The 25,297-nt window shown below is 40.1% G+C and overlaps 1 protein-coding gene across 1 annotated transcript; it reads right to left on the bottom strand.

Moving 5' to 3' along the window:
- Positions 1-5,733: 5,733 nt before the first annotated feature.
- LOC135110219 (uncharacterized) lies at positions 5,734-24,699 on the bottom strand. The gene is made up of 15 exons (XM_064022289.1): positions 24,602-24,699; positions 23,446-23,538; positions 23,124-23,207; positions 13,661-14,183; positions 13,214-13,337; positions 12,830-12,910; positions 11,564-11,838; positions 10,931-11,180; positions 10,614-10,765; positions 10,169-10,323; positions 9,695-9,931; positions 9,029-9,267; positions 8,459-8,528; positions 8,027-8,140; positions 5,734-7,932 (listed from the first exon to the last, which is right to left on the bottom strand). The coding sequence occupies exons 2-15, from the start codon at positions 23,531-23,533 to the stop codon at positions 7,832-7,834; spliced, it is 2,493 nt and encodes an 830-aa protein (XP_063878359.1). The 5' UTR covers positions 23,534-23,538; positions 24,602-24,699; the 3' UTR covers positions 5,734-7,831.
- Between the last annotated feature and the right edge of the window lie 598 nt (positions 24,700-25,297).

Genomic DNA, 25,297 nt, shown 5'->3' with positions numbered 1-25,297 from the left:
CTTCAGATTCCTGGCTTGAGGAAAACGCAGGTTTTGAGATATCACTGTTCTTACTATTCATTTATTTGTTCTTTATAAACATCCGTGCAGTTCCTAGTGGTAGTTACAGTAGATGACCTGTACATCTGCGTTGGGTTTTATAGGAATTAATTATAGAATGTAATAATCGCCATATTCATTATACGTGACTACTGCGTGGTCAGAAGACATGGGCATACGTTAAATCTTGTAAGGAAGACCAATAAATACACATATTTATATATTAATATGTATTCCAAGTTATCGCAGCTTCTCTCTGCCCGAGGCTCTACTATCTACAGACAGCGTCAAGGTTTATCTTTCCTGAGATCTTGCCTCGCCCATATGACCTTCGTCTGTAGGCCTGGTTCAGTGGCAGCTTGTTTGGAGCTTTTCCTTCTTCAAATTTCATCTTAAGATTTTGGTGATTCAGTAAAACACTGAAGCAAACCCTAGCACACACACGCTAGGAGCGTGTGTCCGGCAAAGTTGGCACTTGGCATCCGTCCAATCCCACCTGTACGCGGACCCAGCAACCCAATGACAGGAAGCATGTCTGTCAGAAACATAAGAATAGAATTATGGCAAGTACTATAACATTTCGGAATGGTCGTAAAAGGCATCTGTAAGTCGTCACAGCACCACTATTCGCCAAGGGTCCTCTGAGTAATCTGGCAGTAATGGTGGGACAGAGGACATGGATTACATGCCTCCTCACATAAGCATCCTATGACTATGTCGTCCCATATTGACGCCACAAGAAGGTCCTTGTTATTAAAATACTGCTTTTTTTTTTTTTGTAGTTTCACCAAACCATGAAGACAGTGCACTTTCTAAATGAAACATCTGTATCATAGTACAGGCAAATTAGCATTTTTATTCTTTTCCCCTTCTTAATTGGCAGAAAGACTCCTCAAAACAAAACAGATCTAGAGCTTCCCACCGTCGGACGCGTGCAACCCCCTTTTTGGAGGAACACCCTCCCTCCCTTCGGAAGGTACTTTTTTTCTCCATACTTGGTTTTTTTTTTTTTTTCTTTTTCCTTTCTTATCTGGCAGAAAGACTCCTCAAAACAAAACAAAGATCTAAAGAGTTTCCCACCGTCAGGTGCCTGCAACCCCCTTTTTGGAGAAACAGCCTCCCTCCGCTCGGAAGGTACTTTTCCTCATATATATATATATATATATATATATATATATATATATATATATATATATATATATATATATATATATATATATATATATATATATATATATATATATATATATATATATATATATATATATATATTATTTTTATTTTTTCTTCTTTCCAGGGCGCGGTGCACGTCGCATAGAAAGGTACATGGATCAAAGAAAATAAAAAATGCACAAGTTCACAAGATTTATCACTGAATCATGTAACATTAACATGACAATGATAAATCTTGAAGAAAATATACTTGAAATCAATTCACCTGTAACAGAAACACTGAAAATACGTTAATGAGCACATACGGAGATGAGTAATATTCTTTCATATGAAAAGATCAACAATAGTCAGATGTATGGGGATTAAAAGAAAAAAAAAAAAAAAGGAGATGGTCTGCCACCTGTTTACCTATGCTTTATTTGATGCATGCCTGGCCATTGATATGCAATGGCCAGGCATGCATATTACTGATGACCTGCTGGCACCACTGCTATCACATCTATTTCTAAAGCTGAACTCTTTACTCAAACCTTTGCTAAAAACTCTACCTTGGACGATTCTGGGCTTGTTCCTCCCTCTCCTCCACCCTCTGACTACTTCATGCCACCTATTAAAATTCTTCGCAATGATGTTTTCCATGCCCTCGCTGGCCTAAACCCTCGGAAGGCTTATGGTCCTGATGGGGTCCCTCCTATTTTTCTCCGAAACTGTGCCTCCGTGTTTGCACCTTGCCTAGTCAAACTCTTTCAGCTCTGTCTGTCAACATCTACCTTTCCTTCTTGCTGGAAGTTTGCCTACATTCAACCTGTTCCTAAAAAGGGTGACCGTTCTAATCCCTCAAACTACCGTCCTATTGCTTTAATTTCCTGCCTATCTAAAGTTTTTGAATCTATCCTCAACAGGAAGATTCTTAAACATCTATCACTTCACAACCTTCTATCTGATCGCCAGTATGGGTTCCGTCAAGGCCGCTCTACTGGTGATCTTCTGGCTTTCCTTACTGAGTCTTGGTCATCCTCTTTTAGAGATTTTGGTGAAACTTTTGCTGTTGCCTTGGACATATCAAAAGCTTTTGATAGAGTCTGGCACAAAGCTTTGATTTCCAAACTACCCTCCTACGGTTTCTATCCTTCTCTCTGTAACTTCATCTCAAGTTTCCTTTCTGACCGCTCTATTGCTGCTATGGTAGACGGTCACTGTTCTTCTCCTAAATCTATTAACAGTGGTGTTCCTCAGGGTTCTGTCCTGTCACCCACTCTCTTCTTATTATTCATTAATGATCTTCTAAACCAAACTTCTTGTCCTATTCACTCCTACGCTGATGATGCCACCCTGCACTTTTCCACGTCTTTTCATAGACGTCCAACCCTTCAGGAGGTAAACATATCACGCAGGGAAGCCACAGAACGCCTTACTTCTGATCTTTCCAAAATTTCTGATTGGGGCAGAGCAAACTTGGTATTGTTCAATGCCTCAAAAACTCAATTCCTCCATCTATCAACTCGACACAACCTTCCAGACAACTATCCCCTCTTCTTCAATGACACTCAACTGTCCCCCTCATCTACACTGAACATCCTCGGTCTGTCCTTTACTTATAATCGGAACTGGAAACTTCACATCTCATCTCTAGCTAAAACAGTTTCTATGAAGTTAGACGTTCTGAGACGTCTCCGCCAGTTTTTCTCACCCCCCAGCTGCTAACTCTGTACAAGGGCCTTATCCGTCCATGTATGGAGTATGCTTCACATGTCTCGGGGGATTCCACTCATACTGCTCTTCTAGACAGGGTGGAATCAAAAGCTTTTCGTCTCATCAACTCCTCTCCTCTGACTGTCTTCAGCCTCTCTCTCACCGCCGCAATGTTGCATATCTAGCTGTCTTCCACCGCTATTTTCATGCTAACTGCTCTTCTGATCTTGCTAACTGCATGCCTCTCCTCCTTCCGCGGCCTCGCTGCACAAGACTTTCTTCTTTCTCTCACCCCTATTCTGTCCACCTCTCTAACGCAAGAGTATTCTCAATCATTCATCCCTTTCTCTGGTAAACTCTGGAACTCCCTGCCTGCTTCTGTATTTCCATCTTCCTATGACTTGAATTCCTTCAAGAGGGGGGTTTCAAGACACTTATCCACCAATTTTTGACCACTGCTTTGACCCTTTTATGGGACTGGCATTTCAGTGGGCATTTTTTTATTAGATTTTTGTTGCCCTTGGCCAGTGTCCTTCCTACATAAAAAAAAAAAAAAAAAAAAAAATCAGACGACGAAGACATTTTCCTGAAGTAAGAAAATATACTATGAAAAAGTGATTGTGCCAAGTGTAGAAGAAAATAGAGGTGTGGATTAAGCCTACAGGGAATACTACTCAAAAGCGCCAGACTACCTCATGGGTGTGGAAATGAGTCTACAATACACGCTATGCTCCTACATAGAAATACTAAAATGTATCCTCGGTTATATTTACATGCAATTTTCGCAAAATATTCGTTTGATTGTAGCTTTTTTTTTTTTTTTTCAAACATCTACGGTAAGACAGGTCTGCTTTCCGGTTTGTTTCCGGTAATAATAATAATAATAATAATAATAATAATAATAATAATAATAATAATAATAATAATAATAATAATATAGAAGAAAACAACGATGCCAAGTGAAAGAAATCTTCACTCTACATTGTCACCAACATTACATTTTGACGAGAAATTAGTAATTTAAGTTACTGAACGAAACGTAAGGGCAGAACGCATTATCTATTTATTGTTTTTTGTTTACATATCGGGGAAAAATGCACCTCCTACTTTCAGGTTTTATTTTGCAAAACTAACATGTAGAGCAAAAAGACATTGATGAACTTATGGAGAATTTCTGTTTCTTTGCTTCCTATGCCTTTTAACCGTACGATGCACTAATTTGGAGAAAATACAGTAAATATGGGGAAAAGTACTTTCCGAAAGGGGTCGTTCTCCAAAAAAAGGGATTGTACCCATCTGACGAAAGGGAACTTTTTAGATCCTTGTTTTGTGACCTCTGTGGCGTCTTTCTGCCATATATATATATATATATATATATATATATATATATATATATATATATATATATATATATATATATATATATATATATATATATATATATATATATATTTTTTTTTTTTTTTGTTCTTTCTATCCAGCCTTTTTTTTCACCTAATTTGCTTTGACTATCAATGCTTATCTAAAACACACTACTAAGGCTTAATGGCTATGATTATTATTATTATTATTATTATTATTATTATTATTATTATTATTATTATTATATGAATCAACGAAGGCGACCCACTGGAAAGCACAAATGCATAGGCCCAAAGGCCCAGTGGGTGGCGCTTCACTGATAACTGAAGGTTTAGTAACAGGAAGAAAACATAGAATAGGAAGATTTAGAAAGATCTAGTACGTAGAGTGGTGAGAGAGAAGAAAGGTATTCACAATTTTTTTTTTTAAGTTTCACAATTACTAGCATTGACAATCTCAGTGGGAAGTGTATTCCAAAGTCTGACGGACGCTGGGATGAGACACCGGGAAAATTGTGACGTATTACATCGATTCACAGACAAGGCACGGTCGTTCCGGCTCACGGAGTGTCTTGTAGCACGTGCCGGTTCTAAGGGAGCAGGCAAATGACGGTGCAACGGGTGGCTGATATTAGATATAATTTTGAAGAAATAAGACAGTGACCCCACCAAACGACAATGCCGAAGTTTAATCTCAAGATTAGGGAGAAGAAATTTAATCTGGTTGAGTGCTCTATCTAAAAGTTTCAAGTTAGACTTAGCTGCAGAAATCCAAAACAGAATGACAGTACTCAAAATGAGGCAGTATGAAAGAGTAAAAGCAGCTCTTGACAATATCATCAGAGGAATACATCCGACTGCACTTACGCAATAAACCAACTTTTCGTGAGATTGATGATGCAAGTGAACGCAAGTGCAACTCAAAAGTGAGTTTGGGATCAAGGGTGACTCCAAGCAACTTCAGTGAGGAACAATTTGGAATTGGCACTCCATTGACAACAATATCAGGGTGAGGAGGAAAAGGCGTCCTTGATCGACTAATAACCATACTGTGGGATTTACTCGGGTTTAGTTTCATACCCCACCGATCACACCAAGACAATCCTTGAGACATCACGAGTGAGAACATTAGCGATTCTCTGTCTATCCTGAGGGGAAGGAATTACCGCATATAAAGTGGTGTCGTCAGCATGATGGATAAATTGAGCTGAGCCCAGCTTCTAGAATATTACATACATTCTCTCGGTGGTATTGTGGCGAGAAATAATGCATAAAACATCATTAACACACGTGAGGTAGCTATTTCTTCAGCAATTGATGTATACTGTATGACATGCAACCAATCTACAGAGGGAACTCACAGGCTGGACACATGCACATTTGGAACTTACTTTTCTGTTTTACCTTCCTATAAAAGTTTAATATGTTGTTTTGCTTTTCATATTATTGGAATAGAGAAAGTCTATACTTTCTTGACTTTTAGTGATTGACAAATTTATATTTATGTATACAACATACAGTGGTTCCTCAACATACATCCTAAATGTTTTACAAGAACTCAAGGAATACACTGCTCGATACTCAGTTCTACTCTCTCTAGTTTGTGTGTTATGCCCCAAACAACCCTATTGACTGGGTTAAGGTAATTAGCTCTTTGCTTATGGTGTGTCTAAGGAGTAGTTTGCCTACTCTGTCCTAATGGAATGAGTTGAGGACAAACACTACAGATAGAAAGAGCAACTACACAGATCAATGGCAACTTCTATACAAAATGTATACACTAAAATATATGTTTTGTAATCTACATTCACTCTGATGATTAAGAGGCCAAAAGGTTTTATGTGATCCATCACCCAACAGCATTTCACTACTCCCTCATGTATCACTATTCCATGGTATATACTTCCTCTTACAATGGTTCAAGCATAAGTGGATTGTCTTCCCTTTCTTATTTCCATTCACTGCAAATATATCAAAATATTTGTGGTCAAATACTGAAGCCAAATAAGATCTTTTCTTAATACAATGAGGGAACATCCACTCCAGTTATCACACAGCTTGTTTGACTTTACATAATTTAGTAAGTATTGATTTTATGAAGTACTTACACTAGACATTCTAGCTTCCTTTTTTCATGTAATCTCATATTTGTACACCTCTCATCAATAAAGAGCAAGTACGTATAAGGAACAAAAGACATACATCATATCTATTTCTCTCTCTGTATCTCTTGTATAAAAGACAACAAAACATTTGCAAAACTTATATCATTCACCTACTAGTTACCAAGCATGTTTCTATTCTTTTTTTTTTTTTTTTTTGTCCTCCCTAATAACTCAACCATTGTAATATCTTTTAACATCCAGGGATCACATTCTCAAACATTTCAGTCCTTACCTTGACTACTACTTAACAGGCTTTAGTTTGAGTTACTAGGGATTTTCAAGCATGTTTTCAGCATTCTAGTGGAAGTTTAACAAGAATAAACAATCGTGAGAAAGAACACTCACAAGAATCCATTTAATCATCTGTGACTTTTGAAAATACCAAGTCCTGAGTGTTTAAGAATACAGGTCCAGCAAAAAAAAAAAAAAAAAAAAAAAAAAAAAAAAAAAACTACTGTGGCTATTCTCACCAACATTATTGATGTTATACATATGTAAAAACTATGTAATGTCTTTCATACAAATTAAATGATAAAAGAGTAACTCAGTAAAATGACAGATTTGGAGCAGTAATTGTCCTGCTAGGTGTAGTTGTTAACCATAAGAAATGCTCAATTTACCTTTCAGTGAAACACTTTCCTGTAAATCATGACATGCAACAAAACTTACAGCTAGTAAAGGAAGACCTTTGGAAATAATTTATTGCAAGTCTGGAGTGAGAGGAACTGCTTGGTGTTCTGACCACTCTGAAGGCTGGAGGCACTTATCCTCTCAAGTGTATGGTGGAGGAAATTAAACATGTATTGCATCTACTATGATTTATCTTGTTAAGAATAAAAAAATCATGCAAGATAAATATTATCTTATCATAATGTAGCTTTTGGTAATAAAAAATTCTTATGAATAAACATTATTATAGAATTACTTTCCTTCAAATAATCAATTTAAATAATTAATAATACTTGAGAACCCAACCTTATCAGACTGTGAGGCACCACTATACTTGGCTCTAAATGGGACTCACACAGGGGAGGCACTACAACTCCATCTTGCTGAGAGACAAGAGACTACAACACTGGTTACCCTGAGCCCTGGACAACTTAGCTTATATTCTGCTCAATTACAGACCAAAAAAAATCATTCTAATATTCAGGCTTCCTTAAATATATATATCATGTACCAATCTAGTTCCCTAGCTGCAAGAATAAAGTTACTTTTATGGTATCAAGTTATGGAAATAAGTTAACCTAATAGCTCCATCTTCTCAGGCATTGTGGATGTGGCCGGAAAGTGTAAAGCGAGGTGGGTGCTGCACGATAGCCGCCGCCCCTCACTCACTCCTGCACTGTTTTTTGCTGGTCAGGCAAAGTATGTGAGTTGCAGTGCAGCTGACAGGATGTGTTAGTCCCCAGCCAGCCCTGTGCAGATGTGGGAGTCATCAGGATCAGCCTGCAGCCCTTCCTCACCACCCAAAGGCTCTCCAGACACTGATAGAATTGGGTCTGCAACACAAAAGTTGTATAGGTTATTTCACATCATAAGAACCTAAAAATGCATAACTTTTAATTTGATCAACAAAATAAGATGAACTCGAACCATTTAGGATGAGCTTGGAGGAGACCACAGGAGAAGAAGGGTCCAGGGTGGTGGTGTGTCCTCCTTCACTGTCACTCAGGATGTCCTCTTCCTTCACTCCACCACCAAGGCCTCCTGTCATACAAAAATGCAAATCAGTTATGTTCTGCTTTCATTAATTCTATTTTTTACTCAATATTGTTTCCTTGCAAAGCACATTTTTTTCATCCTCTTACAAATTTTCTGAAATGAACCCATCCACAATAAAAATTTCAATAAAAATGTGCAGAAATATAAATTCCACTACTTCAATATTTTCATGACATAGTAATGGCTCAAGTTTGAATAAAACCTTAATGTCTCCAATGAATTATATATTAGTACAGTCTCTGATGCCTTACAGAAAACCTAGCAGTTAAGGTATGCCATCAACCCCAGCAGTTCAAAACTCACCATGACCCAAGAGAGAGGCCCGGCCCACACCTGCTCGAGACACAGCTGACAGGTGCAGTGGAAGAGAGTCCTGCAAAATTTAGGAATGTATCAATACATGTATGTATAAAGTGCTAAGCTTACAGGCAACGGTTGAATGGCTGTGGAAGTACATGTGGAAATGTTTCAGTTTTTTAAAATAGCTACTGACATGGTGGCTTGACTTTTTACTGCATAAGAATATGATATAATAGAGAATAGTACATAAGAGAAAGGATAGCATGGAGACGTAATGTGACACTAGTCATGTATGGGAAGAATATTATAAGGATAGTTCTGCAGCAGCTATCTCTTGCTGGGGACTTCCTTGTGGGGTGAGGTGTTTGTTTATATGATGATGATGATATAATGAAAAGTCAACAAGAACACTAGCTAACAACTAATAATAAAAGCAAAGATAATTTGTGAACATTAGCCACAGTTAGGGAAAATGAATGCTGATATTCAGTTCTGACCAGTGAACATAAAAAAACATGAACAAAATATTAAATAAAGATTTCACAGAGCCAAGAGGACACAGTAATTACACACCTCCACTGCTTCAACCACAATAGCCCGAGAGTTCTTGTCAGAAGGAGGTGAGCTGGAGGCCAGGGAGTCTGCCAGCTGGGAGGAGGTGCTCAAGAAATGCTCCTGTGTCTGAGTATCTGCTGATTCTGACACCACCACTTCTGAGGCAGAGTTGCAGCTACGTACTTGTACTCCATGAGACAACAGTGCACTCTGCACCAATCCATTGAGCCTTGAGTGGAAGTCTTCCTCATTGTCATCTGCAACACAGAAACTAGTGTATCAATCAAATTTAAGACCAGTCTTCCTCACTAAATATTATTAATCACTTGAACATCCAAATCTAGATCTTCAATGACTCCCATTTACTTCTAATGCATTTGTAGTGCCAGGACAGTTTAAATTCACTTTACCTTGGTGATAATCTTGATCTGATCAGTAACATGTTGGACCTGTGTTACTGAGTGTCTTATCAGGGGGTTTGATTCACAACTATTTCTCTCAAGGCTACACTTAAGGTCAGTATCTTAAGTATTTCTATTATATTCTTTAAGGAGGTAGTTAACATTATTTTACCAATATGTATTGGTAAAATTTGGAGCGTCCTATAATATTACAGTTCAGCAAGAAAGTTCTCTGATATGTTGAAGGCAGATCCACTTAACATTTTCTCTCATGATGCCTCACCTGAGTTTATGATATGAGAAAAATTGGCAGCAGGTATACAGAGCTTCACAGTGCTGACAGAGAGATCCACACAGTCCTGCTGGGTGGACCCAAGAGGGGATGGAGATTTGCCTTCAGACAGGGAAGAGTGGGCAGGTGATGTTTGGCTGGATGAATTGAGAAAGGTGGCTGGAAGCTCCACCAAGGTGGACTGCAGAAGACTGAGGGACTGTTGGTTGTACAGGTGTTGACACATATCTGGAGTGGGAAAAAATCCCAAGTTGAGTGATGAATGTAAAAAAAAAGTTGCATACTCATTCTATCAACAAAATGTCAATATTATAAATGTTTCTTTTCCTGTTGAGAAAATGCAGTGACACAAAAATGCTAGGAAGAAAAGTGAATTACCAAAGTTCCAATCAATATTGTGTTTCCTTTATACAAGTAATTCCTAATTCCATTAGCACATATGTCACCTGTGCTCCTGAAACTCACCACTGAGTCCCAGCTCCTGCACAGAGGGTGAAAGGCGTCTCTTCAGGTTCCACCACTTGCCACGCAGCCAATGTGGGGATCGGCAGGCAGGCCACACCCGGGCCAAAGCTGTCCAGTCCACCTGTGATTCATCGCCAGCTCCACACACACTCAGTCTGCACCAAATAAAGGTGTTACACACACTAACTTCCTACCAGCTTACATATCTTACAAGTGTTAATTGACACATGACAATGACAATAGTTTCAGTCTCACCACAACTCAACTGTTACTGTTACCTCAGGATCACACCTCAGATGTTAAAAATTTGCTTATTACTTTAATAAAAATGTAAGTGAATGAATGGCTACTTCCACTGTGACAGGGAGTGGGTATGAACAAAATGTTAGCATTCAGGAGGCTGGGATCCAAATAAGTTAATTTAAAAGAACATTTTTCACATTACCTGCAGATAAGCTGGACATCATCTGCCTTACTCCACTCCACTCCTGATGTGCGTTTCCAGTTGAGGTAGTTGAGCCACTTTGTGCGGCACTGTTTCTCTGACCGAGTCCGCACCCTTCTGGCAACTTCGCCCCAAGAAATTCCACTAGTCACCTGAAGTATGCATCAAGTGAACACCAAGCATACACTCAGTAATAACTGCCATTTACTAAGGACGAAAACATGCAAATTGTATATGTGAAAAACACTGTCAATTACGTATGTTTGGCAGAATTGGCTTTCCACAGACAGATGGCTGGTGTCTGACAGTACTCTTACCTGTTCCCCTGGCAGTACTTGAGCCAGGTCATACACTGCGGCTGCTAGTCTGTCCTCCTCGTCAGGGGACCATGTGCCTCGGTTGCAGTGTTCATTGAGGAGTCGGCAACGATCCTTGACTGAAGCAGCAGATCTCCCCAGGTGTGCAGCAATGGCCTGCCAGTTGTTGCCATGTTTCACATGAAGTTCCCTTAGCTTGCTGACTTCTTCAGATGAATACTTCCCAATGTGGTTGTGGTTGTCATATAGTCTGTCCAGGAATATGGTTTGTATGAAAATTATTGAATTTTTCTGAATGAGTCTACATGATCATTTATCATTATATTTGGATTTCAGTTTCCCCTGCAGGATTAACGATAGCAGAAATGCGTGAGCACCCACTATTAACTGAGACAAAGCACTTGGCAAGGATACAAATGAGCATTTCCTTAACCTCAACAGTGAGAAGCAAAGAACACAAAATGATGCCATGAATGGATGCAATGTTTTGTAGTAATTTCCACAGGTAACTATTATCACCATACACATGTACATAAACCACTGTGACAATTCCTTTATCTGATCTCACTCTACTAAAAATTCAACAAAACATAAAGAGGCTACATAAGCACCTACAGCATTCCTGCAGCTCACCTGATAACTCTGCGATAGATGGAGAAAAGTGGCCGGTTGAGACCCCTTGCTATCACTCTGTAGAAGCCACTGCGTTCCTCTTTGGACATCTTGAATATAACAGAGCCTGGGTCAGACACTCCCCGCTGGGCACAGTACTGCTCAATGTTATGCTGCAGCAGATCAGTCTCCTCCCTGGACCACATGCCCTGCCGCCAAGCGTGTCCCCGCCAGCGTAGCATTGCTTTGTCCTCCCGGGATGTGAACCAACTCTGGTTGACACTTCCATTGTTTGCCTGTGAGGAAAATTTAATGAAAATTGAATTGTATATTGCTTAGATTTTTTTTATTTTCTCCTTTAATTCTCCAGTATATTTCCTTCAATTAAGTAGTTTCAGGATCTTGGAGATTGATGAAAACAAACATTGCTTGCTGAGCAGATTTGTGAACTGAAGGATAGGAAATACAATGGAACCTTGTTTTTTTTAACTTAATTAATTCCTGAATTCTGTTCAAAATCCAAAACGTTTGAAAACCGAAACCATTTTCCCCAAAGGAATCAATGTAAAATAGATTAATCTGTTCTCAGACACCAGTTCACTGTGTCTTAGCGGCTAGTGACCGATGCTCCCACTGCTAAGACGGCTGCTCCACAACATCTCCAGCTTAGAATTTTTATCCAGAAAGGATGTACTGAATGAACTTAGTGACACAAAACTCCTCAAAAGATTTTGTTTAGACCATGCAGGCATTCTCTTTGTCACCAATCAAGTGAGGAAAGCCTTACAGAGTGAAACAGAGAAGCAACCCACTAACAGCTAAAATGAAGGTGATCATAACACTTAGACATCTTCCTGCTGGGAAAAGCTACTGGGAAAATGCAGTTGTGCTGTAGTGATGGCATTGTGGGTCATAGAGAGAGCCACAGAAGACTTGGGATTACTCCTGAGTGCCGAATCTTGTTTACATTGAGGTTCTTCATCTTCTTCAATGAGATCACATTTAACTAATTTCAAAGATTGAATTCATGTTTGACCCTCTGTGGCTCTCCTCCAAATATATGAAAACGAAGGAAATATTGATAGAAAATATAAATTAGTAATAAATGGCAGCTTTTGCTAAGTCTTGTAGTATCTGAAATCAAGTGTGTTCAAATACCGAATTATGGTACAGCAACCAAAGCAATTATGAGTTAAAATTTTTGTTTGAAAACCAAATTGTTCGGAACGGAAGATGTTCAGTAACTGAAGTTGCACTGTAAAATAATGTATGGTTCTGCTGCCTCACCTCCACCTGACCTGCAGTGGAAGACTGGAGGTCCACTTGTACCTCCTCTACACCAAGGCCTTCACTTTTGTTCATACCACTCTGAAACAATGTGGCAACACAATATTCATCTTTGTAAAAGTAGTTATTCAATAATATTACTCACCATTATATTTCCACCTACAGGCACTGACAACCACCAATTCAAGGCTATTTGGAAAGACTAACTGCTCATATCTTTTGTTCTTTTAATCAAAGAAAGCAGCAGCTATGAGATGAAGAAAATAATTCAATGTTCAAAAGTGCATAACTATGAATATTTTAATTCTACACACACACACACACACACACACACACACACACACACACACACACACACACACACACACACACACACACACACACCTCTGAGTTAGTTTCAGCAAGGGTTTCAGTCGCCTGGAAGACAGGGTCAAGCTCCAGCCCATCAAGGCTGTTGAGGCGCATTATCACTGTCGTGGGGCTGCCAGACTCCTCCTCTCCAATGCTTCTGTCAAGGGGGCAACATCAGTTAATGGATAGAAACAGTGAAATGTCATGGATTTTGAAAGTGGTGCCTATACAGATTTTTACCTTGCAAGGTGGAATAATTATTTATGTTGTTTCAAAAGGCAGGTTCCAAGCTAACATGATCAACATTTAGTCATGTGATAGTAGCTCAAAGAGCGGCACAGTTTTAAATGCATTGATCCCAAGTCTTCCAGGAGATAATGACAGGAAATCTACTTTTCATTTAAAAATATTAAATGTGATCCATCCACTTCCAATAATAGACACATGATTAAATAACAGAAAACAATATGCAGCACTAACCCCTGAGAAGCAGTCTTGTCAATGGCACTGGTGAAGGCAGGAAGGTTTTCCTCTGAGAACCCTGAGAGTTGGGACTTCACCTCCACTGCCGGCACAGCTACTTTGGTGGAGGGAAGGAGGTCATCGTGGTGGGACCGCTGCTGTGCGTCGGTGGCAATCAGTATCTTGTTGACAGTATTAGTTTTGGACTGTGGTCTGGCTGACACCTCAGAATGAAGCAATGTTTTGGAAATGGTATCATGAGTGACCTGTTTTTGTCTTATGTGACCAGATGAAGTGGAGAGCTTGGTCACAGTGGCATTACTCTGTGCTGCCTGGGTCTGTACTGTCCGCACCATCAGGACTGGGCTGCTCTTAGGCTTCTTGGGGGTTTGTCCAGGGGTCTCCAGAATCCTAAGCACCTCAGGTCCATCCTCAGAGTGCTGAGGAGACTTGCTCTTCTTAGTAAAGTCTGCAAGATCTGTTCCAAGCGGTACAGCAATGATATTTTCATTCAGACTGTCCACCATTATCTCAGCCCGAACTGTTAAAAAAACATGTTTGCCATTACTATTTAGTCTTATGCAATACCCTATCTATCTACACACCAGGTTGATATTTCCATAAAGGAGGAAAGCTAAGACAAGACATCTACAAGCATACATTTCACATTCATGAGCATTCTCCTCACACCTAAACCTCAGGGTCTCAACAGGAGAGGACTAATGCTTAATGACTTCAATGTGTGATGGCCATCTGTACAACATTATGGGTCTCTCAGATCAAAGCCAGGCAGCAGAGCTGGTTTATTCAAGCTGCACTATAACAGATGCATCTCTTTCCCAGTATTTCACCAACATGCAGATTTGATGTGATGTGAGAGAACCTGTTGTTGAAGCCCTACAAGTTGTGCCTTCATTCACACATTCACAACTGGGCATTCATGGAGAATGTAGGTCCTGCAGCTCACTGATATGAGTTGCCAGCAATGCATTTCTGTTGCAGTATTGCCACACTGGGTAGGTGAGGCAGCCTGGCACCACAGTGGGATGTGGTGATATGCAACTAATGTATCGACAGGGGAACAATAAACCAATTTTTTTTTTTGTTTATTCATTTATTTATTTTTATTTATTCTTTTTTTTTTTTTTTACTGGTGGAAGGCCAAACACAAATCCAAAGTAATGTATGGGGTCCAAGGAGTTTAGATTTTTTTTTTATATAACTATTTGGATGAATTTCAAGGGAGAAAAGATAATGAAAAACGGGAATGCATCACCTTCACCATCTTTTACTTCATGTCAGTCAATGGTATCCTGCTCCTTGAATATCACAGTCACACACGATATCAGTCTTGTAATGTAAAAGTGATAATTTTCTAAGTGTATGATACATAGAGGTAAAGAGTCTTTGAGTATGTGTGGTATCCAACACCTTACAAGATGCCCATCTCACAATGTAAAAGTGATATTATATCTTGCCTCAAGTATGAAGGGTGCTGCAGGGAGTGTGGTAGAAAGTTTGTGAATGTGTGTGGCATCCAACACCTTTATATCAGACTCAAGATGACCATATTTCAACTTAGGTAAGTACAATTTCATATTGTGTCTCAAGTATGATTTAGTGTCTTGTGGAATGTATGGGAGAGAGAGAGAGAGAGAGAGAGAGAGAGAGAGAGAGAGAGAGAGAGAGAGAGAGAGAGAGAGAGAGAGAGAGAGAGAGAGAGAGAGAGAGAGAGAGAGAGAGAGAGAGAGAGAGAGAGAGAGAGAGAGTGTGTGTGTATTTACCTCTTCTTTCAAATTATTCCAGATTTCAATAGTTCAATATGGGAACCTGTATTTCTTTATGTCACTCAAACACCCACTCTTCTTTATTTACTTCCCCTGCCCCCTCATTCATTTTTCTCTCTCTCCTCCATCTGTGGTACCAAGTCATTTCTGTCTATTCTTTCTATACTGTTTAGTAATCTGTACATTGTTATCAAGTCTCCACTTTCTCTTCTCTCTTGTAGTGTTGGTAATCCCATCTTTTCAAGTCTTTCTTCATAGCTTAAGTCTTTCAATTCTGGTGCCATCTTTGTCGCTAACCCCTGTATTCTTTCCAGTTTTCATATATCATTTTTATCTATGTGGAGCCCAAACAACTGCATATTCCAATTTAGGTTGAATCATGCTTGTTATAATTTTCATTTCTTTATCTAAATAGTTAAATGCCACCCTAATGTTTATTAACAAGCTGTATGTAAAGGTGAATATTCTGTTTATGTGCCTTTCAGGTGATAGTGTGTCCTGGATCATTACTCCCAAATCTTTTTCTTCATTACTTTTTGTTATTATTTCTCCTCCCATTTTGTAATTCCATGAAGGTCTCTTTCTACTTTCTCCTGTTTCCAACACGTGATATTTTCTGGCATTACATTCTAGTTTCCATGTTTAGCTCCATGCATGTATATTGTCGATATCCTTTTGTAACTCCTTGCAGTCATTTTCATCCTTTATTATTTTAATTATTTTTGCATCATCAGCAAAAAGGTTTATATAACTAATTAGATCCTCTGTCATATCATTTACATATATTTGAAACATAATAGGTGCCAACACTGATCATTGCAGTACCCTGGTTGTTACTTCATGCCAACTTGAATTAGTGTCTGATTACTGTTCTCATTTCCCTCCCTTGTAAATAATCATCCATCCATCTCAATGTTGCTCCCTTTAGTCCTCCTCCATTCTCTAACTTCCACATAAGGCTTCTGTGGGGAACTTTATAAAATACTTTTCTGTCCCTCTCTTGCACTCCATCCATTACTTTCATACAGAAGTTCAGTAGATTTGTGACACAGGATCTCCTTTTCCTGGATCCAAATGGCTTTTATGTGATTATCCTCTCATCTTCTAAATATTGCATCCATCTATCTTTAATTACTATTTCACAAAGCCTGCTTACAATATTTGTTAGTGACACTGGTCTGTAATTTAATGGTTCCATTTTATTTCCCCTTTTGTATATTGAGACTGTTAGCTCTTTTCCATTCCCATGGTACATTTCCTTTTTTCAACAAGATATTGATTATATCCCATATGGGTTCCTCCATTTGTTCTCTGCATTCTTTTAATATTTATCCATTTACCTGATCTGGTCTTATAGCTTTTCTAACATTCAACTCTTCCTGCAGTAGAGAAGGAGGCAGTAGACACCTGCCGAAACGATAATTACTCCCAGTGAGGTCTAAAGCACTGTTCAGGGGGTGCTGTGAACTTATCATTAAACCCAGCTGTGACCTCACTGAACATTTCCCTTCGTGTCTCACAACACAAGGGGGTAGTCACAGCCTGCCCTCTAAAGACAACTCTTTTCCTCCACACAAAACTACAAGCACCTAATAACACACACACCCTTCACTCAAAAATTTTAAAATCATGGCGACTCCTACACCAGCCTCGGAGTCCCCATCTGGGGAGGGGACCATAAATGTCCCCAGGTCGGACTGCCTTTCCGTCGACGACCCTAAGTGTCTTGACACCCCCCTCAACTTTTTCTTCATTAACTTCTGCAACATTCGCGGTCTAAGATCTAATTTTCAATCTGTAGAACACCACCTCTCCTCTTCTAAACCTCATCTTCTTTTCCTCACTGAAACTCAGGTGTCTGAGGCAACTGACAGTAGCCCCTTTTCTGTTCCCTCCTACTTTCTCTATCCTCATTTTCGATCCAAAGCTGGATGCTGCGTTTATGTGCGCAATGACTTAACCTGCTCTCGTGCCCACGCTCTTGAATCTTCTGAGTTTTCCACCATCTGGCTACGACTACAGAGTCATTCTCATACTAAATTTATCTGTGCTGTATACCTCTCTCCTAACTCCTCTGACTATAAGAAATCCTTTGACTACTTAACTTCCGAAGTGGAGCACATTCTGACCCTCTTCCCTTTTGCAGAGATCTCCATTCTTGGAGACTTCAATGTTCACCACCAGCTTTGGCTTTCCTCTCCCTTCACTGACCATCCTGGTGAACTAGCCTACAACTTTGCTATCCTCCATGACCTAGAGCAATTGGTGCAACACCCTACTCGTATTCCTGACCGTCTTGGAGATACGCCCAACATTCTTGACCTTTTCCTGACCTCTAATCCTTTTGCTTATGCTGTCACCCTTTCTTCTCCGTTGGGCTCCTCCGATCACAATCTCATATCTTTATCTTGTCCTATCACTCCAATCCCTCCTCAGGATCCCCCTAAGCGAAGGTGCCTCTGGCGTTTTGCCTCTGTTAGTTGGGGGGACCTGAGGAGGTATTTTGCTGATTTTCCTTGGAATGACTACTGCTTCCGTGTCAGAGACCCGTCTTTGTGTGCTGAGCGCATAACAGAGGTGATAGTGTCTGGCATGGAGGCGTACATTCCTCACTCTTTTTCTCGTCCTAAACCTTCTAAACCTTGGTTTAACACAGCTTGTTCTCGTGCTATACATGATAGAGAGGTGGCCCACAAAAGGTACTTAAGCCTTCCATCACCAGAATCTCATGCACTTTATATTTCTGCCCGGAACCATGCCAAGTCTGTTCTCCAACTAGCCAAAAACTCCTTCATTAACAGAAAATGTCAAAACCTTTCAAGATCTAACTCCCCTCGTGATTTCTGGCATCTAGCCAAAAATATCTCCAATAACTTTGCTTCTTCTTTTTTCCCTCCTCTACTTCAACCAGATGGAACCACTGCTATCACATCTATTTCTAAAGCTGAACTCTTTGCTCAAACCTTTGCTAAAAACTCTACCTTGGATGATTCTGGGCTTGTTCCTCCCTCTCCTCCACCCTCTGACTACTTCATTCCACGTATTAAAATTCTTCGTAATGATGTTTTCCATGCCCTCGCTGGTCTAAACCCTCGGAAGGCTTATGGACCTGATGGGGTCCCTCCTATTGTTCTCCGAAACTGTGCCTCCGTGCTTGCACCTTGCCTAGTCAAACTCTTTCAGCTCTGTCTGTCAACATCTACCTTTCCTTCTTGCTGGAAGTTTGCCTACATTCAACCTGTTCCTAAAAAGGGTGACCGCTCTAATCCCTCAAACTACCGTCCTATTGCTTTAATTTCCTGCTTATCTAAAGTTTTTGAATCTATCCTCAACCGGAAGATTCTTAAACATCTATCACTTCACAACCTTCTATCTGATCGCCAGTATGGGTTCTGTCAAGGCCGCTCTACTGGTGATCTTCTGGCTTTCCTTACTGAGTCTTGGTCATCCTCTTTTAGAGACTTTGGTGAAACTTTTGCTGTTGCCTCGGACATATCAAAAGCCTTTGATAGAGTCTGGCACAAAGCTTTGATTTCCAAACTACCCTCCTACGGTTTCTATCCTTCTCTCTGTAACTTCATCTCAAGTTTCCTTTCTGACCGTTCTATTGCTGCTGTGGTAGACGGTCACTGTTCTTCTCCTAAATCTATTAACAGTGGTGTTCCTCAGGGTTCTGTCCTGTCACCCACTCTCTTCTTATTATTCATTAATGATCTTCTAAACCAAACTTCTTGTCCTATCCACTCCTATGCTGATGATACCACCCTGCACTTTTCCACGTCTTTTCATAGACGTCCAACCCTTCAGGAGGTAAACATATCACGCAGGGAAGCCACAGAACGCCTGACTTCTGATCTTTGTAAAATTTCTGATTGGGGCAGAGCAAACTTGGTATTGTTCAATGCCTCAAAAACTCAATTCCTCCATCTATCAACTCGACACAATCTTCCAGACAACTATCCCCTCTTCTTCAATGACACTCAACTGTCCCCCTCTTCTACACTGAACATCCTCGGTCTGTCCTTTACTTATAATCTGAACTGGAAACTTCACATCTCAACTCTAGCTAAAACAGCTTCTATGAAGTTAGGTGTTCTGAGACGTCTCCGCCAGTTTTTCTCACCCCCCAGCTGCTAACTCTGTACAAGGGCCTTATCCGTCCATGTATGGAGTATGCTTCACATGTCTGGAGGGGTTCCACTCATACTGCTCTTCTAGACAGGGTGGAATCAAAAGCTTTTCGTCTCATCAACTCCTCTCCTCTAACTGACTGTCTTCAGCCCCTCTCTCACCGCCGCAATGTTGCATATCTAGCTGTCTTCTACCGCTATTTTCATGCTAACTGCTCTTCTGATCTTGCTACCTGCATGCCTCCCCTCCTTCCGCGGCCTCGCTGCACAAGACTTTCTTCTTTCTCTCACCCCTATTCTGTCCACCTCTCTAACGCAAGAGTTAACCAGTATTCTCAATCATTCATCCCTTTCTCTGGTAAACTCTGGAACTCCCTGCCTTCTTCTGTATTTCCACCTTCCTATGACTTGAATTCCTTCCAGAGGGAGGTTTCAAGACACTTATCCACCAATTTTTGACCACTGCTTTGACCCTTTTATGGGACTGGCATTTCAGTGGGCATTTTTTTTTATTAGATTTTTGTTGCCCTTGGCCAGTATCCTTCCTACATTAAAAAAAAAAAAAAAAAAAAAGTTTCTTGATTTCTTGTCTCTTTACTTGTATTTCCTGTATTCCCTCATTCTATGTTACCACTTTCAGTGCTACAAATTTGGTTTCCTTTGTAAACACAAATTGAAGACTCTCATTCATTGGTTCACTCATCTCCTCAGTAGTTTCATAAATTTTTCCTTCTCTTTCTAACTTGTTTATGTCATCCCTATGTTTCATTTTTTTATTTTACATATCTGAAGAAGAGTTTGGGCTCCTCCTTGCATTTTCTTACTGTCACTCTCAAAATTTCTTTCTTCTTCTCTTCTTATTGTACTATATTCATCCTTGCCTTTCTGTATTCTTCCCTAGTATTTCCGTTCAGTTGTTTCATAATTTTCTTCCATGCCCTGTCCTTTTCTTTTTTGCTTATACACACCTGGTATTATATCATTAATACTTCCCAATTTTCACTTTATAACTTGGCAGAAGCTGTTGCACCCACTCTCTATACTTGCTCAAAAATATTTCATATTTTCTTGCACTACTTTACATTCAATTTTCCAGTTAATTTTTTCCATAAAATGTATTAAGCTCTGAAAAGTTTGCCTTAGCATAGGTCTGTCTCCCATTTCTGTATTATTCTTTCCTGTGCAACACTTTTTCCTCCTGTAGTACTATTTCTATTATCACATGATCGCTTCTTCCCACTGGACTCAACAATGTATACTTTGTCTACTTTCTAGGATTTTTGTAAACATTAAGTCCAACTGCGATTGTTTTTCTTCTCCTCTACATCTTATAGGCTCATTCACCCATTGTCTCACTTCATTCACCATCACGGTTTGCAAGATCCATGACCCATGATCCACGCTCAATGACCCAACATTTTCTTTCACTTTCATCTCCTCCCAGTTAATTCCTTTAGTGTTGAAGTCACTTACTAAGAGCACTTTGTTACTTTTCCTTGTCATTTCCTCTATGCTATTTTTTTTTTCTAGTTGCATACTTTTAAATTTACTGGTCTCCCATACATTAGATTTTGGTGGTATATATATATATATATATATATATATATATATATATATATATATATATATATATATATATATATATATATATATATATATATATATATATATGACAGTGATTTTCTTTTTTTCACTTCCTTTGATCTTAATCACAACACTCAATGTTTCCACCATGCCATCACCATATTCCACTTCCTCAACAATATCTTCTTTTACCAATATCATCACTCCTCCCTTTCCTCTTTTGTCTCTCCTCCATGTGTTATATCCTTCCTTTGCAAATCCCAACTTTATTTCCTCTTTTAGTTTGGTTTCTGTTAAACATACCACATCTAGTTTATTGTTCTTCAAGCTGTCTCTAAGTCCCAATAAGCTCAACACCAAACCGTCTATATTAGTACACATAATCTTTAAACTTCTGCTTTGTGATCTTGCATGGCATCTTTGTGCCACCATTTCCTCACTTTCATGTCCACAACTTTCCAGGTAAATCTCCTTGCTTGTTCCTGTGTGTGTGTGTGTGTGTGTGTGTGTGTGTGTGTGTGTGTGTGTGTGTGTGTGTGTGTGTGTGTGTGTGTGTGTGTGTGTGTGTATTTACCTAACTGTGATTTACTGGAGGGGAGTAATCTCATAGTATCCCATCTCTATATCTACCTAGTTTGGTCTTAAAAGCACTGACAGTTTCGGCATTTACAATGTCTTCACTGAGTTCATTACATCTGTTCACACTTCTTGAGGAAAACTATACTTCTTGATGTCTCTTCTACAGTTAACTTTTTTTCAACTTCTTATTGTATCCCCTTGTACTCTGTGTGTCTAAATTTATAAAACCTTCTTTGTCCACATTTTCCATACCATTTATCATTCTATAGATAATTATCAAATCTCCTCTCTCTCTCTCGCTCTCTCTCCTATTTTCAAGGGTATGAATTTCCAACATTCTTAATCTCTCTTCATAGGTCGATTTACTCAACTCCGGAACCACCTTAGTGGCTGCTCTTTGCATTCTTCCTAATTTTATAATATTCCTCTTTGTAAGAGGAAACCACACCACTGCCGCATATTCCAATCTTGGTCTTTTCATGGAAATCAACAACTTTTTTATAATTTCTTTATCCAAATATGAGAATGCCATACTTACTCTTTTTAACAAATTCATCGTCTCTCCAGTAATTTTATCAATGCGTCTGTCCGGAGTCAAATTTTCAATAACTGTTACTCCCAAATGCCATGCAAGATCACCAAGCAGAAGTTTAAAGATTGTGTGTGTGTGTGTGTGTGTGTGTGTGTGTGTGTGTGTGTGTGTGTGTGTGTGTGTGTGTGTGTGTGTGTGTGTGTGTGACAAGATATGGAAGTGAGCACACCAATGTGGGGAGAGACTGTGGTGGGAATGTGTTTGAGTGTGGCAGAATGGTGCAGAGTGACAGTGTGTGGGGCAAAAAACAATGAGACCTTCCATTTAAAAATAAACCCATCAATCAACAGTGGCTACACATCATAACATCCCACTTTATTGTAAGGTTACTTCACTCGCCTAGACTGACAAAGAATAGTGGCATTGAGTAGTAGTGAGAGAGAGAGAGAGAGAGAGAGAGAGAGAGAGAGAGAGAGAGAGAGAGAGAGAGAGAGAGAGAGAGAGAGAGAGAGAGAGAGAGAGAGAGAGAGAGAGAGAGAGAGAGAGAGAGAGAGAGAGAGAGAGAGAGAGAAAATAAAAAAATGGCATTTATTGTTCCCCTGTGTATATATAAACAAACATCCCACTGTGCTGTCAGCCTGCCTCACTCACCCAGTATGGCAATACTGCAACTAAATGCATAATTGGTAACTCATACTGGTAGGCTGCAGGACCCAGCCAGGTGGGACCCACATTCTTCACAAGTGCCCATAACTGGTCTCCATTCATCTTTATAAAGCACAACTGCTCTTCCTTGCTCCACAGAAGCTTCATTTTCATAATATCAAAGCACTCCATGAAACACACAGAGATTCTTTGTCTGTACTCACCCAACTGACCACTGTTGCTGTACAGCAAGACGCTGGCAGCCTGTTCACCTGCGTCCATGTCCCCCTTGCCATTTCGTGCTCCTGCTGGTAACCAAATTTATCAGTTGAATTTACCCAATCGTGTGATCCTCTTGATACATATTTCAATTAGTTAATCTATCAATTAATTAAATATAAAACTTACAAAAACAACGTGAAATGGCCATGATGACCGTGGACTTTGTGTTATTCTGGGAGCAGTACATTGTACCTGCAAGCTGGCTGTAATATCTCATCATGTTTAACTTTCAAATAAAACGATACATCCATCAAGAAGACTCACCCTCAGCATCTGGCACCACCACCAAACGGATCTTCTTGCTCTGAGGGAATGCATCCTCTCCCACCTCCACCACCTCCTCCACCTCCATGTTTCCTGGGGAAGAGAAGCCTGAGTGATGATAATTACCTCTTTCAAACTTTCCTTCATGGCTTACATTACATGCTAGACAAGTATACCAGAGAAGACTCCTTGACATGTCAAGAAATAAATCTATTACCAATGGCAGCAAATACCGTTTCTATTGTACACTGCTCTGGTCATTCCACAAAGGAACAATATGGAAGTGAAAACACTAGTTAAGTTCCAAAATTAACAAGCAGCTTTGATTGTAAGAGTATCTAGCATCAACAAGAAGCAGAACTCTGTAACTTGGTTTTTATCTATCTGCTGCAATTGAAATAAGAAAATATTATAGTAAGCCAGTAGATTAGTTATCTCCTTACAGCTGCCTTCTAGCATAATCCTTTTATCTACCAATATCTTCATGAAGATTGCAGTGACAGTAACCTTCCAGAACGTGCTGAGAGAGAGAGAGAGAGAGAGAGAGAGAGAGAGAGAGAGAGAGAGAGAGAGAGAGAGAGAGAGAGAGAGAGAGAGAGAGAGAGAGAGAGAGAGAGAGAGAGAGAGAGAGAGAGAGAGAGAGAGAGAGAGTCTTTCCTGGTCACTGAGTCAAAGTGTGGGGGTCATCTTTCAACTTACAAGCGATACTAGTATTTAGCTCTCTGGCTTTCACTATTATAAAGCACAATGAAATAGCCTATAACTGCACCTGGACCGTTACCTTAATGTTCCACCACTGGACCGGACAGCCACGAGCCTGAGGTCCTGCTCCACTGTGTCACCATCACCACCACCACGCCTACACCTCACCACCAGACATCCACCACACCAACACCTTGGCCAGAATGTAACACGTGTGGTGACAGCAATTACCTGCTGTCACCACCACCACCACCATCTCATTCTACGCCCCGCCTCACCACGGCCTGCCCCCGGCCCCGCGCCCCCCTGGTCTTTCCTCCCTCCCCGCCACGCCTCCGTAGGGCACAGTTCCCACCACAACCCCGCCTCAGTGCCTGGGCCTCACGCATGGCACAAGGTGCGCCCCCAGGCCCCGTGCACCAGCTGGCAGGTGAGGGTGGTGGTCGGGACTCACCAGCTGTGGCAGGTCCAGGATGTGGCGCGCTGATCACCTCGGCAGTTCCCACATTCGGTCTTCGGCCGCCGCGGTTCGCACAATAAAGTTCCCATGCCTTGCATTTGTTAGCGCACTTATCTCAAATAAAACGGTAGTGTTGCTTGATGAAAAACGATGCCGGTGATATACTAGGATGTACCCTAATTTACTATTGATTGTATAATCAAATACCGGAAGAACACAACTGCGTAAGAGCTGCTCAACTCTATAATCTATTTCAATTAAGTGTATTTGCGATCATTTGATGAAGACACTTATCTAAGTGTAAAAGATTGATTCATATTTGACGTTATCATTCTTAAGCCGAGAAGCACCGCGTCGAGCATGACCATCCCCCAGCAGGCAGCCACGAGCAATGCCACTACGTCGTTTGAGAGACCCCGGTCGTGCGAGGTTTTCAGGAAGAATTCTTTTCCACATGTGTTGAACGCGTTTTGCAATACAACATTTTACAAAATGGCGGCTGTATACATCTTGTAGCTACATAACCTCTGTAGTTTTAATAGATCGGATGTCAGCAATATCTTTTTTTTTTTTAACCTGCTTCTAATATAAACTCATAAAAAAAAAAAAACTTGCATCCGCATATTTTTCTGTTAAACCGCATCTGCATCCACGTCTGTGACAAACATACCCATCTTTGTCAAACAGTGA

This window comes from Scylla paramamosain, chromosome 20, assembly GCF_035594125.1.
Source record: "Scylla paramamosain isolate STU-SP2022 chromosome 20, ASM3559412v1, whole genome shotgun sequence".
NCBI lineage: Eukaryota > Metazoa > Arthropoda > Malacostraca > Decapoda > Portunidae > Scylla > Scylla paramamosain.
The sequence above is the reverse complement of the archived record's forward strand: the minus strand, read 5'-3'. Positions and strand labels throughout refer to the sequence as shown.